The sequence below is a fragment of the Tursiops truncatus genome, chromosome 18, assembly GCF_011762595.2.
Source record: "Tursiops truncatus isolate mTurTru1 chromosome 18, mTurTru1.mat.Y, whole genome shotgun sequence".
NCBI classification, from domain to species: Eukaryota; Metazoa; Chordata; class Mammalia; order Artiodactyla; family Delphinidae; genus Tursiops; species Tursiops truncatus.
In genome coordinates, this window is record NC_047051.1 from 24,221,939 (window position 1) to 24,242,794 (window position 20,856).

Consider the following 20,856-nt stretch of genomic DNA (forward strand, 5'->3'; position numbering starts at 1 on the left):
GTGGAGAGTTAGGTTTTTGTAGTCATTCTACTCTTCAAATATAGACATTTAATACATTTCACTCTAGCACTACTTTAGCTGCATCAAATAAATTTTGGTATGGTGTATTTTTGTTTTCATTCATACCAAAGTATTTTTTAAAATTTCTCTGTGATTTGTTTTTCTTTGACCCACTTATTTCCACATATTTGTGCATTTCCCAAATTTCCTTCTGTTATTGATTTTTAATTTCATTCCATTGTGGTTGGAGATCATACTTTGTATGATTTCAATCCTTCTAAATTTATTTAGAATTGTTTTATGGCCTAATATATGGTCTATCTTGGAGAATTTTCCATATGCACTTGAGAAGAATGTGTATTTTGCTATCGTTAGGTGGAGTGTTCTGTAGACATATTAGCTACACTTGTCTTACGTGTTTTTCAAATTTTCTATTTCCTTCTTACTGTCTAGTTGTTTTATTCATTACTGAAAGTGGGATAATAAAGTCTCCAACTATTATTATTGAATTATGATTCACCTTTAAAAATAATTTGTAGGAGAAATTGATTTTCAGGGTGTAATTTGGGTTCCAATCTACTCTGGAACGAATCTGGAAAGATTTCACTGAGTCAAACAAATGGTACTTAAGGAGACCTCTGAGACATCTACATCTACATCCCATCCTTTCCACACAAGTCCTTTGGTTTCTGCTAATATTATCCTAATCCCAAGTCTTTATCCAGGGAAGGCTATGGAGATACATAAAAGGTAGTAGAATATAAGATCAAATTTACCATGAGTACCTACATACAGATTCCTGGGCTCCACTCTAGAACTACTCAATCAGAATTTCTCAGGGCAGGGTTCAGAAACACTTGCTTTAATACTTCCTAGGCAACTCTTGTACACACCAAAGTCTAAGGATCTGGACTCTGACTGACAAGAGTACCAAGAACATTTTCTTAAAGGAATGTTTACCTTTAAGAACACATTTCTAGGGACTTCCCTGGTGGTTCGGTGGTAAAGAATCCGCCTTACAATGCAGGGGACGCAGGTTTGATCCCTGGTCAGGGAACTAAGATCCCACATGCCGCTGGGCAGCTAAGCCCACATGCCGCAAACTACAAAGCCCACCTGCCCTGGAGCCTGCGCACCACAACTGGAGAAGAGAAAACCCGCACACCACAACTAGAGAGAAGCTTGCGCACCACAATGAAGAGCCCACACGCCTCAACGACAGGTTCTGCATGCCTCAACGAAGATCCCGGTGCCACAACTAAGACCCGGCATAGCCAAAAATAAACAAAAATAAATAAATAATAAATCTTAAAAAAAAAAAAGAACACAGTTCTATAGTTCAGGAAAATGAGTACTTATACGTTTTCACGGAAATACTTAAAAATACACCATGTTTCAGAATCTGTACTACCTGGGCAGATTATTCTGGTATTGAGCACTGGGAGGTTTTCTTTACTGGCTGCCACAGCAGGACCAGAGCCAGAGTCAGTTTGGGAACGACTTGCCCGGCCATCTGGAGACCGAGGTGCAGTTTTAACTGTTGGCAAAAAGTCCAGATTAAAAGGAGATAAAGTTATAAAAATAAGCAAGTCCTTACACACTCATGACATGAAACAATTTCATACATGTTTAATCAGTAGAACCAAAATAATTACATTGTGTTTATTCTTTTACCATTTTCTGTTCATTTTCTTGAGATTTACTATGTGGAAGGAGTCTGCCACAGTTAGAAGTCTTGATCTCCCATTTTGAACAGATGGCAATTAATAAAAAATAGATGCTTACCGTAATTAAAGGTCAGTGATACTCATAATTTGAATGTGAGAAACCCATTATTAAAAAAAAAGGAAATTCTGAAGCCTGACAATTTTTGAAAACAGAACATGTGTTGCAGTGTATACTACCAATGCAATCCTTTTCTCAAAAATGTTGGATAAATGATAAAATTTAAGGAATGTAATTCCCAGAGCTAACAGTGAAACATGAGTAGCATTTTCTTCTACACTTGGAAGGAAAAATATTATTTTTTCAAATGAAACCAATATACTTTTCCTGTACTTCCCAATTAATTATTTACTCAAGACAATGATTTGTCCAAAACAGTTTTATCATATTTTTATAAAAGCTCAATATGTTTAAAAAATTATTCCAAAACAGAATTACTCTCAAAGTAAACAACAAAGAGAGAGATTTAATTCTATCTAAACTGGGGCAATTTAATGGAGAGCAAATAGTATCTTTAACTAATTTAGGAGCGATTGGCAGGTGTTTAAAAAAACAGTAATCCTCAAACTCAATTTAAAAATACTCTAAAACTTAATTATCTTTACTCTCCCTAAGACTAATTACAAACTAACTATATTAATCTTACACACTCATCTCTCTGTTCAAAAACAGTCCACGTGCACTAAAGAAAAGTAGCAGAACAGCCACTTTTTTTTTTGACAGATGGGAGCCCTGGAACTAATTTCTAATGAAAATAACCTTTTGATATTCATCTCTGATAAAAAACAGAGTGTGTTCTAGTGACTAAGATTGATCTTCCATTGCAGGTAACTAAATTAATGTTTCATGGTTCTTCTTAAACATAACATCTCATTGATCGTATTAATGTGTATTTTGCACATCTCAGATGTAAGAATTATTATATTATTCAATGATAATACAATGAATATGCTTCAAAAAATTAATGATTAATACAGAAACACTTCTACTGCTACTGATTCCCACTAAATTGGATTACTAGCCAAAAAATAAGATCAAATACTGCTCCATAAAGACTTGTATAATCTATGCCTATTTCAATAACGATATCTACACCACTATATCTGTATTTTTTTGGTTTCCTTTGTAGGCTATAATGGAAGTGTCAAATTCATGAGAGTATAGTAAGGTGGGATGGTCGCTGGTTAGAAAACCATTACCAATGAGTGCTGAAAAACCAATCCTCCAAACAGAGCCATTCATCATGTCCAGAATGAGTAGCGTACAGGTATTGGAGTATTCTTGCATTACAGAAATATCTGGAGAATATTGCTCAAAACGGAGCATCGTATTTTAACGGGGTATCATAGTGACCAAATGGGTGCAACCAGAAAAAAAAAGTATAAAATCATCAAATTAGATTGGTAAAACAATTTAGGAGAGAGAATCTGGAAAAGAAGATATAATGTGTGGGAAGAGACTATGATGCCATGAAAGCTGTTTTCAGTATCATTTCAGGGTTGCTGCACAGCAGAGTCATCTTCAATATCGTGAAATGATGTGTGTAAAATTGCTTTTAAACTAGCTATAAAGCCCTACACAAATGTCAGTAGTTGTTACTGTTAACATTATCATACATAAAAGTTTATTAATAATAACTGTAATCATGGGTAGAAATTTAAGGAAGAATATATAAAGCTCAATACATTAACAAAAAAAAAAACTTCCTAAGAATTAGAGCTAACCATAAGAGGGGGACGAAGTGAAAGTGAGTAGTCCGAAGGCTCAATGACCATCGGGCAAGGTTGTAAAATATGCCTGCGTTGGATTATATTCTGCAGTGGGGCCATTTAAGGTCTAAAAGATCTAAGGTTATAAAATTGGGTTGTGTGCTGGAATAGGTACACATAAGGTCTAAAAGGACTAAGGATGTAGAATATAAAAGCACTGGTTGTATGTCAGACATGTGAGGTCTATAATATGGTCTAATTTCAAAGTTTCTAAGAGTTTTAAATACGATTAAGGACTACTCTTTCAAAGTTAGTGTAGTTAGCAACAACAGTGGAAGTAGCAACAATAATCATAATAGTGATAATGACAGCAAACATTCCTTTACAGCACAATGTACCAGGTGCTATTTTAGGCACTTAATGTGTGTTAACTTATTTAAAGGTCACAACAAGTAGGTACATTATTATCATTTTATCATTTTATCACTATTATCATTATAGCATTTCACAAATGAGGAAACCACAGAGAACTTAAGTAATCTATCCAAGTTTATATGTAATGAAAGTAAAAGCAAAAATTTAATGATGGCAAACAGTTGTGATATATCAATTGATTTTCATTAGTACTATGTAATTATTTTCATATTATCTTCTCATCTTCATTAATATTTCTGCTTGTTTTATTCTAGTAAATTAACACTTTTTCCCTCATACAACATGAAAAATTAAAAGTATAAATTCATTTTCAATTAAAACCTAAAAGGTAGAGAAATAGTTAATATTATTCAAGCAATATTATTCAAGCAACTACACAATAATTTCCTGGCAAAAATAATTTCAGTAGAGATAGGGTTGTAACTAGATGTCCTATGATTTAAAAACTTAATTTAGCGATAAGGATATCAGCCATCTAGGCTGATCAATGGAACTCAAGGGACTGATAAATTATTTAAATGTCAAGTTTTATGCATGTGAGGCCTGCAGCTTCCATATTATTCTCAAAGGAATCTGAGGGTTAAAATAGGTTAAAATCTGCTGTTTTGGTGTTTATTCTTTCTTCAGGAAAATTAAGATATTTAGCCACATTTGGTCCCCAAATTCTTAGTTTATTATGATGATTTCTAGATCATGTGATAAAAAAGGGATGTGAGAGTACTTGACAACGGTCTAAATAATGTTACCTTCATTATTTTAGCATTCATGAATATCTAAGCTTTAACTTCTGAAAAACTTTGTTAAAAATAAAAATACAAATGGTTTATTTCAAACTGATAGGCCTTTCAAAAACTAAAAGCAGAATTACATTTTATTTAATTCCAAAATAATTTTATCACAGTTTTCTTACCAGTTAATGACGCTTTTGCATCATCTTCTTTTGATTCATCTTTAGACTCATCTGTTTCTGTGCTATCGTAATCAAATGATTGATTAACTGGTTCAGAGGAGTGAACTGTCTGGTCATCCATCACTTTAAGTACCCAGAAGAGAAGTATGTTTGAACAAGCAAAAATAAGATCCATAAATATTAAAATATGCTTAAAAAAGGAAAATTGAAATAGAAACCCAAAGAGATTCCACATTCACAAATAAGCACCGATTGGCAATGAACTTTGGGGTCATGTAATGTCTGTTAAGTACTAGAGATTATAAAAGGAAATATTTTAAATTGTCAAAATTATATTTTTCGTGGAAGAGAAAAATAAAATATAAGAACTTTAGAGAATGAAATACAAGTCCAATTACAAGTTACAATCTGTTTCTGAATATTAATTATTTAAAGTTAACTTCTAATCTACTACTAAAATTCTAAGAGAAGTATACATGTTACATTAATACAAAAAATTAAAGTATAGGTGTAACTTTTATAAACTCTTAAAAAAGCAACATCAACATTTAGGAAATAAATGTTAAAATATTTTCAAAGTAGTTTATAGGTTTGATATTCTTTAAAAATTTAACAGATTCCAGTTTAAAAAATTTTAATTTTAGAAATATGATTTAAAGGTAATTTTTAACTTTATTTTAATGTTTCCAGTGTACTTTATCTCTGAAACTTTTTAAAGTGTGTCCAGACTGACCAATAGGAAAATTCCCTTGCGCTTGCCACGGGAATGCTGCTCCCTTCTTCAGAAGTTACTTTTGTTAATGTGTACCTTTTCCGGCCTCTTCAATGACTTGCCTCACTGCTTTCTTTAAACTGTTTGCCCGCAGCATTATTTCCCTCGGTTTGACAGTTTTCTGGGAGGAAGGTTTTGTAGTGTCATCCAAGAGTTGTTCCTTGCTTTCACACAAGGATTCTTCGCTGGACGATTCCACAGGATCTTCTTCTACAATGAGAGGGCTGATGCCCGGGAGAACAGGACTAGCCTGGGAATCTGTGTGCAAAGCCTGGAGCAGTTGTTCAAGCTTCTCATTTAGAACTGAACACTAAGAAAACAAAAACGCGGTAATGAATCTTCATTTAGTGGAGATGGAAAGTGATAGTTTAAATGAATGGTTTTTGATTTTTAGAGGAAAGATGCCTACACTGATATTTATCATTAATTGGTTATCTATTATAAATTATACCTTAGACAGCTATGAACTTAATAATTTATAATTTTTTTAAAAACAGCACAATTTTTCTGTAAATTTACTGATTTATACTTCCAGAACTATTCAAGCACCACTGCACACGTGAAAATCTTTACAATCTTCCAAAAACTATTTTTCTTTAAAAGAAAACAACGAAAGCTTCACGATAAAGTGACACATTACATTAACAATTTACACATTATACAAAATTTGCTGTACATTATACAAAACATTGCATAAACTTTTTTTTTTAAGTAATCAACTTACGGCACTGCCAAGCCTGTCTGAGTCTTGTAAACTCACCTTCAAACCTTTGGCTTGCCAAGGAGTGACAGTACTTAAGGGATTATTGGCTCAAAGAAAGAGAAAAAGGAATATGCACAGGATAAGGAAGAACGATGCAGAACGATACAGAAAGAAAACAAGTACTGGGCCCTTGTTTCTTTCTGCTTTCCTTGAATTTTTAAGAGTAAAGAAACATTTAGAACTGAAGCTATTGATGCTACTGCCTAATATACAGTTTACCTCCACACAACTTCCAGTCCCTTCCGCCTCCCTTTGTTTTTGATGACATGCCAAAAGAGAGTTACAGCAGAGATAGTTATGAGAAAAAAGTGTGAGTACAGAGGGCTTCTGTTTTCTGAAGCTCTCCACAGAGGAGAAAAACAAGAGAAAGAGGCTGAAAACTTCAAATGTATATTTCTATTTTCTTTTCCTTCCACTCAATCAAACCACCATCTACAGCTGGGGAAGATCATTCCTTTGCAAAGCCCAAGAGAGCCAAGCCTTTTGTGAGAATGCCCTGTCGTGAACAAATGAAAGCAAAGATGATAGCTTTCAAGGTTCAGTAAACTATTCTTATTTTAGCCTCAGAAAGCTCACAACGGAAAAGAAGTATCTATAAAGAAAAAGGCAAAGCAAGAAACAGAACCCTGAAAGAGGCCGAGGATCATAACATCTGGGAAATCCAAGCAGTGATGCTGGGAGGGAACTTGAGTGGCCAAGGTTTGCCTGGAAGTGGAAAACCATTCCTCTTCTCACTGGAAAGCCAACTTCCCAGCATTTCCCCCCATGTGACCCGACTACTGTGCATTTCTCCTTCAAAATGTCAATCAGTGGGAAAAAGGAGTTGAGTTATCAAGTTTGGCGTGTTGGTCTTCAGCAATGCAGTTCTCCTACATATTAAAGGGACTAACCATAAAGCATGTATTAAACCCTCCTATCTGATTCAAAAGTAATTTTTCCCTTGGTTTATGATATTTTGGCAAGAAAGCCACTTAATCAATTTAGCTGTAAAACACAGTTCAATATTAACACTGTCAGTAAAAAACCTTCATGTCCTGAACACTTCCCGCTTACTTTATTGGCCACGGCATCGGCTGCAACAGCTCTTTCCAACGTTTTTTCATGCGCCTTCTCTACTTTGGCAACGAAGTCCTTTACAGTTTCACAAAGTACCCTTTGAAGAAAAGAAATTGTGCAATTCAGGAAACTTGGTAGGCTGATTTGCTTTGATTTACAAACATATTTAAAAATAAGCACAGTTAAGTAAACTGTTAAAATATCGGGATCATTTGTTTAGAAACCCATACTTGTATTTGCTGTGTAACATGTCCTATAGAAGTTCAAGACATTAGAAGTGATAAACGGATACATGAATAAACCTTGCTCTACATAATTTAAATAAGTCATTTTAAGGTTATAACAAGCCTTTCTCAAATATTTAAATTTTTAAAATTCTTGAGAAGAGTAGTTGTAGACCTTATTTAAAAAAGAAAGCATTATCTTCTGCACCTTATGTAACCTTATAACAGGACTTTCAGTGTTGAGCAGACAAGAATAAATCTGTCACTAATGGTGTCACTGTTGCTCTCTTATTCATTATATAGGTAACTATATTCTTCCTGAAGAGGAAAGAGGTTGTGCGTTATGCTGGAAACCAACCTGCCTCTTGACTTGAGTTATAGTCTCTGTAAATCCATTCATTTTTTTCCTTAAGATAACCAATGTAATACCATGCAGACTAACTGAATTTAGGTCTTGTTCGTGTCAGCAATATATGGTTTACTTGTTTGTTTCTTTTAATTACATTTGGTTTCTTTGCAATAGAAATAGACTAGAAGAAAAAAATCTGAAACATCAAAAAATTTGTCAAAAGTCTTTAGAACTGGTGTTGGATTAGAAACTACAACCAACAGAATGGTATATGACCAGCTTTTTGTAGCAAGCACTTATAAAGTGATTTTGAAAACAAAATCAGACTATTTTAAAATAATAATATTTCTCTTTAACATTGATAAAGGTTGAGGAATTTTAGGGAAAAAAACCCCCAGATTACAGCAATTATTTTTTTTCTGTTATACTCACAATTTTCTCTGGTATAGTGACATAAACTTTCCAGATACTTAAGTATTAGGAAATCGAGCCATTCAATAGATACAGTACACACACACACACACACACACACACACACACACACACACACACACACAGTCTTCAAACCTTCACATCTATCATCTAAGAAATAAATGAATCACTCCTAACATTTTTTGTTTTGTTTGTTATTTTTGGCAACCATTTCTAGATTTCACTTGGACAAAAGGTAATACTTCCTAACCTTTAACCATTTTGGTTGGGCTTTTAAACAGATTTCTAGAGACTCTAGCTAACCATTTATTAGAGATTCATTCATGTGTTTCATGTCAAGTTTGGTCTTCTTTGTTCATGTATAATACTTTTATGGAATTTCTTGAAATATTCAGACAGGCTACTATGAAATTTCTTCTATGAACTTTACTGAAAGTTTTTCTAAGACGTCCCACGTTTAAGAAGAGGAAACAATGACATTCCCTCCTCTTTACGGAACTCCAAAATAAAAGTTTTCCTTGTTATTATTACAACACTGTGTTGATAAATTTTCCTCTTGGATTTGTGAAATTGCATAATGCCGTAACATTATCATAGATACTTTTGCTGGCGTTTCACTAACTCCTAGGGACAGAGCCTGTCGGTCCATCAGTCTAGGAATGAAAGGGGCAGCAGAGGTGCTTCCTCACTTATGCCATGCTGCTGAGGCAGACAGAGGCTCAGGGAGAGAGGAAGATACTGTGTTAGGGAACGCTTGCCACTTAGTTGGGGGAATCTTATGGTCCACTAAGTTCCATATTCCAGAAGACAGAGGATATTTATAATCTGGAGGAATTAATTCACTTTTTGTTATACCTAAATGGTAAATGCAGAGGTTTTTAAAATAGAAATAAAACGTATACTTAAAAGCAGTGTGATTTCAAAGTCACACCAACGAGGAACTTGCAAACTTGGGGAAAAACAGTTTTAAGATGTATTTACTATAGTAACACAAAAAACATCCTCCAACTGATATAGTTTCCCACTTTAATACATAAAGACTTCCAGAAAATATGTAAAAAAATCAAATGAATGAAACTGGAACATGGATCTTCACATAGAGCTAAAAATATTCTAAATTCCTAATTCCACATTTAATTAACATTAGTTATCATTTTGATGAGGTATAGCCAGCACTGTACTTCTTTAGTTTTGTTCTCTCTCTTCCAAGCTGAACGTGGTCAAATTATTCAGTTGAAGCTAACAACAGTCCACACAGCTAGCATGCTTTATGATTTCCACTATCATCTTAATTATGTTATATATGGGATCTATACTTATCACTGGTAACAGCATCTTCATTTATCAGTTTTCCACTTATTTTTAATAGGGGTAAATGACAATAAAACATGCAAATGCTACACTAAGAAAAATACGGCAATGGTGCCCAAACAGAACCACAAGTTGGTAGTCAGTACCTGAAAACTTCATTTTTAATCTGATATGTAAAAGTTCCAATCAGAAATTAAAGGTAATTTACAAACATCAATGCATAATATATTAAAACCCCTAGCTATCTATGTGCTCTGAGGAAAGATTCTAACTACATATCTTACCTCATCTATTCAGTGAGGGCGTTCGCCTAAATTATCTCTAAGATAGATCCTATATCTAAAATTCTATGGTTCTATGACAATGGTTCCAATTTTATTATTTTTTCCTGCTAATGTTCCCATTTTCTGAGAGGTTTTTTTTAAAGTGTTTATTTATTTATTATTTTTTTTTGGTGCATCAGGTCTTAGTTGCAGTGTGCAGGCTCTCTAGTTGTGGCACGCAGGCTCCAGAGCACTGTAGGCTCTGTAGTTGTGGTGCGCAGGCTCCCGAGCGCATGGGCTCTGCAGTTTGTGGCATGTGGGTCCTCTAGTTGAGGCACAAGGGCTCAGTAGTTGCAGTGCATGGGCTTAGTTGCCCCGCAGCATGTGGGATCTTAGTTTCCCGACCAGGGATCAAACCCATGTCCCCTGTATTGGAAGGTGGATTCTTAACCACTGGACCACCAGTGAAGTCCCTGAGAATTTTTGTCTACAGAATAAATTGCATTTACTTAATAACTTGTTTTTTATTTTTATTAATAAATCACATCTATAATGACTAATTAGTCCTTCTGAATCTCAGAAGATAACTCATGTTACCATTACTGAACTGACAAAATTACAAAGTCAAGGAAATGTTGACTTTATGTTGATGAACTACATTAGTTAACCTACTTATTAGCTATGCTGATGAAATACAGCTTTTCCATCAGCATTTTCAACATTTTAACATGGTTAAAAATAGCTTAAGCTACTGGGAATTACTATTTTATGAAACAAATATAAACATACACAAGAGGTTTAGTTAAAACCTTCTGCCTTAATGTATCATTCAACAAGTAAATGGCATTAACAAAAGAAGGGAATTCTTTATTTTATCTAGGTGGTAGTTAAAAGAATGTAGATGTAAATGTGTGTGTGTGTTATCTTTTTCTAATCACTAATAAAGTTGTACCTTTATGATTTGAGTACTTTACTGAGTATATGTCGTGCCTCAAATAACACAGTTTTTTAAAAGTAGGGAGAACTATTATAGATTTTCTAAGTCTTAGAGACATAAAACCCAAATGCAATACATGCCCTGTTTGGATTTTGATTTGAACGAATCAATTGTCTAAAAAAACCTTCAAGAAAATTAGGGGAAATGGAATATAGGTTGAGTAATTATTATTAATTTTATTAGACTTTTTAAAAAGATTATTGGATATACATACTGAAGGTGGAATAAAATGACTTCTGGGATTTGCTTAGAGATACTCCAGCAAGAGAAAGTGGGGAGTAGATGACAAAATGTTGATAAATACTGAAGCTGAGTGATGGGTATGGTGGGAAATCATTATACTAGTGTCTCTACTTTTTTGCATATTTGAAAAAAATCCATAACAAAAGTCAAAGTAAAAATATACTATTTCACTGGTACAAAGTTATTACACATTGTCCTCTCTTTTCTCTCTTGAACCTCTTTATGGCAAATCCCCCAGAATTTTAATATGCTGTTTTACAGTTCAGGCATCTGGGTGGGCCTGGGAGTTCAGACAAGTGACAAGAGGGGACCAAGGTTGTAACAGAATCTGCTTAAAGGCAAATGAGCTAGTCAGGGAGGAATCCAAAGTCATGCTAAGAGTAGAGCCTAGACAAGGAGCCAGGCGGAGGTCAAGGAAAAACTGTGAAATGCAGTTGGGTAAAACATGAGGTGATGATACCATCATTTAATACAGCACTCTGTAGTTTATAAGCTCTCATTTTATTTCATTACTCAAGTGAATTCCCCTAACAGTTCCACGAGGCAGGAAGGACAGGCATTCTTTCCATTCTTACACTTGATAAAACAGGCATAGGTCACGAAGCCAGCAAATGGTTGAATCTCATCTAGGGCCTCAGACTGACATAGTACAGCACTGTGACTGATGTCAGTGGTTTTCAAGCTGTTTTTCAGAAATATTTCAAGGATTTCATGAAAGCTTGATTAAAATTTCATTTAGAATATAATTTTTTAACATTTTAAAATATAGAATATAAGATTTTAACATTTTAAAATAACTGTTAGGCATACAAGAGCTTTTACTTTAGAATTCACTATTTTTTGTGCAAATCTCGTACTACATTTAATGCAGTTTCCAGTTATTTCTGTATTTCATGTTGGTTACATGGTCGTAAGGAAATTGTCTTCAATTAAATAAAAATGGCATCCTTACGACCATGTAACCAACATAAAATACAGAAATAATTGGAAACTGCATAGAACATAAGACTGCCACCTATAACCTTATTGCTTATTTCTCTGTTAAATAACTAATAATTTAATCCTATCCAATGTATTAATGCCAACAAAATAAAATTTTAGTTTTTTAATATTGGGATTCTGCATAAAATTTTATTTGAAAAAAGACAGTTATAAGTCAATTATCATCTTAAAGAAATAAAAATAAAAAACACATAAAATGTAAAAGAGGCAGTAATCAAACACCCGAAAGCCAATATTAAAGCTTTGCTAACATCTGAACTAAGAAAGGTGGCCAAATAAAATATTTACTTAACTGTATTAAAGAATAATTCTATAACTTGTTATACCTTTAAAAAGTTTCCATTGCAACTTTCAATCTTTTCTAGCCACGTCCTCTAAAATGTCCCATAAAGAGGCACTTGACTCATAGGGCAAGGGTGGCAAATGCAAATGTCTTCCTCATAGAAGTCACTTAAGAAATACCAGAGGAAGTAACTTTGGTATGTGAATTTGGCCCAAGAGGAGAAAGATGATAGGGAGTGCTAAGGCCTGGGACAAAGTAGAGATTTGTACATTTCACCATAAAGCAATCTAACTAATTAAAAAACACCCAATCGAGGCATCAACCAAAAAACCCATCAGCATCACTGCCCATCAAATAAAGCGCATCTGGAGCCCACTAATCTGGGCAACCAGTGTGCTTCCCTTGCCTTTTGCTGTTAACTCTTTTCCTATTGCTCAGTCCTATCTCCTGTTGCTGAAGGTTATGGCGCCAAAAGCAACTGTCACTACATCTGTGCTTTGGTCACAAGCAAATTTGTTTTTCGTGATTTATTTTGTCTTTCCTTGACTTCTCTGCAAATTAAGTATGTAACATGTAAAGTTTGTGTATTTTTCCCTCCATCACTTCCCCACTCCCTTTCTTTCCCTTCCCTTTCTCTCCTCTTTCTGTATATCAGTAATATTTCCTTGCTAAGCCTGAATCCTAAAGCATGCTGTTACTTTTGCTCGTCAGTTGAAAATTTCAGTGGGTTTCACTCCTTCCTGTAGTTTGACTTTCCAGTTCTCATGACAGCAGTATAGGGTGCTTCAAGACTAAATCCTAAATGCCAGACAGGCAACATTCGGGATAATAAAATCAAGGAGCTTTGGCTCCATGTATGGAATCAACTTAACTAAAATCTGATAACTTTGAATTCAAATATAATTACATCATTTAAACATACTGAGAAATGTCATTTTGAAAAATCTCATTATTATTTTCCTTTTCCTGGTGTAAACAATCTCTGAATAGTAGTGTTTATGGAAATAATGAATTATAGGGAAATGTGTCTTCCGCATCATAATTAATCATAAATGTTTCTTTACATAAGAACTTAGATTAATCAAATTCTAAACATTCACTGTACCTTTCTGACAAAAATGTTTCGAATTAAGCCTCAAAAAAATAGCCTCTAAATAAACTCCACTGCAAATAAGATGCTAAGGTGGCTTTTAAAAAACCAGTGCGAATTTAGTATATCTAGTTCTATAACCTACTTCACAGATATTTTGGGGGGCGGAAATCACGAAGAAATGTCATAAGTGGTAGGAAACAGCTTTCCTTTCATTTTCACCATATAACTATATCATGACTTGAACTCCACAACTCACTTGGCAGACGATATGACCACTGCATGTTCATCAGAATTGAGGATTTTTGTAAGATGAGCTGCAACTGAGTCTTCATAAATTGTCATCTGAAAAAATAAAAAACTCACACTGTATTATTGTTTCCGGCATTTATACAACTCAGTTATTACTGCTTCAAAAATGGGACCATTTTGACTCATCTGACACATGGTAATGGCTGTAATGAAATATAAATGGATTTAATGAAATAAATAATATATATGAAAGAGTCATTATACAAAATAGATAAACATTTCCTTTCTCCGAAAGGCTCTTTGTTTCTGGAATTCTTTAATTCATGTTCTTAGAAAAATCCATAAAATCCATTAAAAATTTCACTAATGTCAAATAGCTGAATATATATAAAAAAAAAACTCTTACAAGTCAGTACAAAAAAAGCGAGACAATCTAATAAAAATTGGCAAAAGACTAGAAATTAAAGAGGAAGATAGGGCTTCCCTGGTGGCGCAGTGGTTAAGAATCCGTCTGCCAATGCAGGGGACATGGGTTCGAGCCCTGGTCTGGGAAGATCCCACATGCTATGGAGCAACTAAGCCTGTGTGCCGCAACTACGGAGCCCACATGCCACAACTACTGAAGCCCGCACGCCTAGAGCCCACGCCCTGCAACAGGAGAAGCCAGCGCAATGAGACGCCCGCGCACCACAATAAAGACCCAACGCAGCCAAAAATGAATAAATAAAATTTTAAAAATGAAAAATAATAAAAAAATAAATAAAGAGGAAGATATACAAGTGGTCCATAAGCAGATGAAAAGGTGATCAATCTCATCAGCCATCAGGGAAATAGAAACTAAAACCACAATGCAACACCCCTGTATATCTGCAGAATAGTTAAAAGGAAAACAACAGCAATGACTGGAAAATGCCATGTGCTGGCAAGGTTGTGGAGCAACAGAATGCTCGTACACTGCGGTGGAGGCACGAATTGATACAAACACTCTGGAAAACTGCTGGGTAGTATCTATTAAAGCAGAACGTATGCATAACACTGTAGGACTCAGCCATTCAACTTCTGCTTATACTCAAAAGAAAGGCAGGTGTGCTTTCCCAAAAGACATGTGCTAGAGTGTTCACAGCAGCATCCATTCAATAGTAGAATGGATAAAAAACTGTAGTATATTCGTGCAACAGAATACGACAGGGCAACGAGAATGCATGATGTACCACTATGTCACAATACAGATGGATCTCACAGACATAATATTTAGGGAAAGAATTCAGAAATGAAGGCGTGTACACATACAAAATGATTCTATTTTATAAAGTACAAAAACGGACAAGATTAACCTATGCTGTTAAAAGTTAAGATAGTGGTTACTGGGGTGGGAGGTGGGGTGATGAAAGAAAGGGGGACACGGGGCAGGGGGCGGGTACCAGTAATGCTGCCTTGTGTCTGGGTGTTGATTACATGCGTTCATTTAGTTTCTGGAAACTTACCAAGCTGTATGTTTATGATATGTGCACTTTTCTGTATGTGTAATTCAATAAAAAGTTTTTAAAATGCTGAATGCATGTCATTCAATCATGTAAATAAGTATTTCTCTCAACGAAATAATCAAAATGCTAAAGGAATCCCATATCCCCTGATCTATTTGACTCAAACTTTAACATTCTGTTGAAAGAACACATCTTCCTAATACGTAAAAATGTGCACAATATTTAAACAGCCTCATATTCAGAGCCTTCCACCAAATGTTTGCCTCTACTCTATTCCATGTCACACAGCTCAAAAATGTCCATTATAAACTATCTGCTCTATTCAAGCTGGCCTCCAATGCTCTTCTGACTCAGGTAACCTTTCATTGCTTTTTACCAATCAGCATCAGTTTATTCACACACAAATGAAGATTCAATTACCCGTCCCCCTATAAAGCCTTCCTGACTAGCTTCTTCCCAAAGCAATCTCAGTCCTGCTTTACACCCATTGCCACCAATGGCAACCAGTGTGCTACTGATTTAAATTTCTATCTTACTGCCTTCAAAGGCAGAGCACATATGGAAAAGAAATTTTACCTGAAAGAAAGGAGGAGAGGGGAGGAACCTCAAAGTTTCACACAATATTGTATTGACTGATAAATCTACTTACTGATCCCTGGTCTAAACATTAAAAACCACATCTTTACAGTTAAGATCAGAAAAATGAAAATGTATCTTCTTAAAAAAAGCAAAGGAAGGAAATACTCTTCCAAAAAATTGATTTTATTTCTTTTCCCTACAGGGTAGACTGTCATAGCACATAAGTGTGCTGGGTCTTCGTTGCTGCACGCAGGCTTTCGCCAGTTGAGAGCACAAGCTCAGTAGTTGTGGCGCAGGGGCTTAGTTGCTCTGCGGCATGTGGGATCTTCCCAGACCAGGGCTCGAACCCATGTCCCCTGCATTGGCAAGCGGATTCTTAACCACTGCGCCACCAGGGAAGCTGGGATAAAATTATTGATGCCACTTATTAAGCTATTATGTAGTCACTTAGCAGCCTTAGGAAGGTAAAGTAATAACAGTTGACGTGTTTTATTGTGTACCAGGCACTGTGATTAAATACTTTGTATGTATTTATTCTATTCATTGTCCTGTTTTACAGCCAAGGCACCTAAGGCTCAGGTGAGTGATTTGCCCAAGAACCACAGCTAATGAAGAGCAGACAAGCTACAAGTAGGGATTCTGGGGCTTATTCCATCACACCCCCCACACACACCCTGACCAAGCAAGTCTTGGTCTTTGCCTAATTGTATCTGTCAAATATAAATTTCATAATTGATCAGGTGTATTACTATAACAGCCTCCTGGTTGGGCTTCCTCTCCTGCCCCTTTTCAAACCATTCTCCACTTCATAACAGAGTGATTTTTTTTTCTAAAGCACAACTCTGATCATGCCACAACCCAGCTTAACATGTCTAAGTTTTCTAGAGAAAGTCAAAAGTCTTCAGCTAACGTGTAAGACTCTCCATGATCTGAACCCTCCTTTCCTCTCCTCTGCCCTGTCTTTTGACACCCTTCCCCTGCACCACACGCTCTAACGCTACAGAATTACTTGCAGTGCCCCAGATGTACCAAGGTCCTTACTATCAAGCTCTGCGTAATGCTCTTTTTCAACTAGCTAATTCTTACTTCTCTTTTTTTGTGCTGAAAACCCAGTTTAGGTACAACCTCCTCTGTAAAGACTTCACTGAACTTACCAGGCTAAGAACCCGCTCTTCTGTGCAATCATTATACCCTGAAAATAACTTAAACATTGCTGGTCATTTCCTTGTTTGGCCCTCCCACTAGACCAGAGATTCCCAAAGTTTCTGGGCTCATGCATCCTTAGCGTCTTAGTAATTTCGTCACAGTGCCCCTGGGCCAAAAGAAATACTTAGTAGTAGTTAAGTCCAAACAGCTTAATAAGTATTTATGTCCTGACAACTTAATAACTATTTGAAAAAATAACACACATAAATTAAAAGAAAAGAAATACCTCATTTCATTCTTAAATAACTAGTCGTGAGCCTGTGGGCACTGTACACATCTCAAACCTTAGAATCAGATTGGACCGTGATACCCTCATTTCCTATTCAACACTAATTTTTGTGTGGAGTTTGCTTTATATCACAGCAGCTACTGAAAATCCAGCTGCACAAAAACATAATGTCATCAAAAGGAATGTAGTGCAACCTAATATTTAAACTGTGTACTACCTCAAGCTAGTAGTTTCTGTGATGTCCAACAGATGTTGAGTATTACAATGTTTTCTTTGAAATTTAAAAGAATCTCATGGTAGCCTTCTGAGTTCACTGAGGTGCCTGGCACACAGCTTGGCAAACATAGCTCTAAGCTGATTGAAACTAGAGGGTAAGTCTTTTATTTCCAGTCCCAGGTACCAACAGGCACTTAATATTGTTGAATGAATGAAAGAAAACATAAAGTTACAACTTCATAGCATGCCATTACCAAGCAGCTAGAAAACAGACAGAATTGAGGGGAAAGAAGTTTTATTATTCAGTAAGAGTAAATTTAGAAATAAACTAATCAGAAGATTTTCATTTCCAGAAATTTGAGGCCATTCTCTCCTGTGTTTTCAGGGAGTTGACTGGGGTACAGCAGCTCACACCTTCTCTTTGATTACCTTGGCATTGATAACAAGCATCTGTAGACTTACTAGACTTGTATGATTGGGGAATGATACAGAAGAGACCAAAAACATGACCTCTGCATCAAAAAGCTTTTAATCCAAAAAGAAAGCAGTAGGAATCTGGCTTCCAAGGAATACATAAGGCCAGAGGGCTTTGATGTCAAGATGTCCATTGTTCTAATACAGTTTGGTATTTAGATTAAAAGAAATTTAACAATACGAATTTTTTTTTTTTTTAAGCCGTTGTGCACAGCCTGTGGGATCTTATTTCCGTGACCAGGGATTGAACGCAGGCCACAGCAGTGAAAGTGCCAAGTCCTAACCACTGGACCTTCAGGGAATTCCCTAACAATACTAATTTTTAATTCACTGTCTACTTTGTGCTAGTCATCGTACCAGATGACAATATAATTAATGGTGAGTGACAATATAATTAATGGTGAGTGAATAATATACATTGCCTGATCCTTACAGTGTGATAGCAGTAAGATGATGGAAGGTGAAGGGGGCTGTGGAACTACTGAAGAAAGACACAGACGTAGGACTTGGGAGATGAGGGATGACCACTTGGAGTGAGTGGTGGACATCTGGAATGAGTGATACCTAAGCTGAGACTTAAGGTGAGAACAGAGTGAACTAGTATGAGGCCAATGGAGAGATGCATATTCATTCGCCAAGGGGTAGAGGAGAGAAGAACCTGATGGCATGGGGATTTTACATTAAATGTAAACAATACATTTTCTGATATTGAGCATTAAGCAATAGAATCATTGTTACTGAAGGAAATCATGGAATCACTATTCTTACAATGTTCAAAAAGTACAACAACAAATACAATTACTTATTATGGCCATAAGGAATTAATCAATAAAACTGTCATAATTCCTTAGGCTCTATAATTCTATGGCGCCAGCAGAATGCTAACAGTTAATAAGAAGATTGACCACATTTTGTGGCCTTTTAGGGAAAATCGGAAAAAACAGTAATTTCACAATCATGCATAAGGGAATCCAAAATAAATAGTTTACTTAAAAAATATAAGCTGGAACATTAGATTGAGCCTACGAAGAAGGAATATTTAGCTCACTTTTATTTCAGTTTTCAAGGCAAAGAAGTCACACAGTGACTGGTGAGAGTGACTAAGAACACTCATTTAACCTGTAATCTTAAGGCACACTATCTCTTTGTTATGAAATACTTTAATAAAAAAGCAAAATACATGAAGTTTCATTCAAAACTCCTTTACACTAAAAAAGAGCTTTCTTCCATGTAGTTACGATTGTACCTCATATTTAGTGACTACATATATGATAAAAGTAAATTGTCTGACTTTATCTTATATGCCAGGAAATGGACATCTTGAAGTAGGAAGAGCAAAATAATGTCCCTTTTGTCTCTTTGGAGAGAAAATTAATAACATTTAAAAAATACTATTAAGAAAGAAGATTGGTTCCTATGAAAACATGTTTATAGTTGAATAAAATAATAATATAAACAAAAATGCTGCTGGAAAGAAAGTAGTAAATATATTAATCTTTCACAGTAATTACCTCTGGGTGGCAGGACTGTAAATAAAATTTTTACTGTCTTTTTTATATATTTTTGTATTTTCCAAAATTTTTAGAAGAAGTTTTTGCTACTTTTATATCAGGGAATAAATTTAAATACAGTTAGCTTCTTTAAGGAATAGCCCATGTTTCTAGTTATCATTCCTTTCCTTAGTTTTGACATGATCCTAATTTTCTTGAAGACAAAACAAAGATTTCAACTGTAAAATAAACAGATGAATTTTCCTAGAGGGAAAAATAATCTATCATAGATCAAATGGTCTTAGTGAGTCAGAGAATAATCCTTTGAAAATTAGGTTGTTTTAAATCTCCAGTGCTTTGAGGTTTAATCAGAACGCTGAATCTTTAAGAACGTCTAAAAACTGCAGTTATTAATGGTCTGTAGCAGGGATGGAATGAAGTGCACTGTCTTCCTTTGTTTTATCTCGATCCACAGACTTAACCTAGAGGCCTGTCCTGATGCATCCTCAACACAGCAGGGAAAGCAGGAAGAGAGAAATTCTAATACAATATTCTGGTGACGAGTAAGCATTGATGTGTGTCTGGAGCTGGGCGAACATCTAATATTCAAACAGGTGCTCATGGGTGAAGCAGAAGATGAGTGAAAGCTAACAGGAGCCTGGCATCAGCTGGCTTCCCTGGAGCCTGGTTGGTACGAGTAAATAGGCAGGTGGAATATTCAGGGAGAACTATTAGGGTGGGAGCAAGGGAACCTGCACGCCTGGTGCTTTCCACACACTCATCACCTCCTTTAATCCTCCCAACATTGTGGTCTCCTCAACAGCTGAGGTCCATGAAGATGTGACCCACAAAGGCGAGTGATGTGGCTGAATTCACACGCCCAGGGTGGTTGTCATGGAAGGACACTAACCTAGATGGTAAGGATTCTTTCCTCTGGAGGAGAAGACCAGAAGCAGTCAATGAGACCAAACCCCAAACAAGAAAAATTACCATTAAGTGAACATACTACCATATCTTATATGTTTTTTATTGTTCGAGACACTCACCCCCGTTTTCAAATGACAAATAGATAAAGAGTTAAAGTCTTACATAAAATTCTTCAGATGCTTCTGGAGGTTCTGGAAGTAGAGAAGCCTTTGCTGGCAATTTGAGTTCATAGGTCATTATACTCCACCTGAAGGGAGAAAAATCCTTGGTCTAAAATTCCTTTAAAACTTAATAAACTGACTTTGTTCTTACCTCACATACACACAGATGCACATATATTCATGAACTATGGTTTGCTGTGTCTAAAATAACCAAATATGGGAAGAGATGGACTTTTGATAATCTCATAAAATGCTGAATTCATAATTTATGATT

At 35.5% G+C, this 20,856-nt stretch overlaps 1 protein-coding gene across 3 annotated transcripts in view; it reads right to left on the reverse strand.

The window, feature by feature from the left end:
- DGKH (diacylglycerol kinase eta) overlaps positions 1-20,856 on the reverse strand; it is a 184,382-nt gene that overhangs the window by 42,792 nt on the left and 120,734 nt on the right. For all 3 annotated transcript variants that reach the window (XM_073795251.1, XM_033843358.2, XM_019936489.3), the window contains 6 exons: positions 20,584-20,668; positions 13,824-13,909; positions 7,368-7,467; positions 5,588-5,861; positions 4,780-4,902; positions 1,412-1,537 (listed from right to left, as the gene is read on the reverse strand). In XM_073795251.1, the coding sequence (XP_073651352.1) occupies positions 1,412-1,537; positions 4,780-4,902; positions 5,588-5,861; positions 7,368-7,467; positions 13,824-13,909; positions 20,584-20,668 (794 nt within the window). The remainder of the gene's footprint in view (positions 1-1,411; positions 1,538-4,779; positions 4,903-5,587; positions 5,862-7,367; positions 7,468-13,823; positions 13,910-20,583; positions 20,669-20,856) is intronic.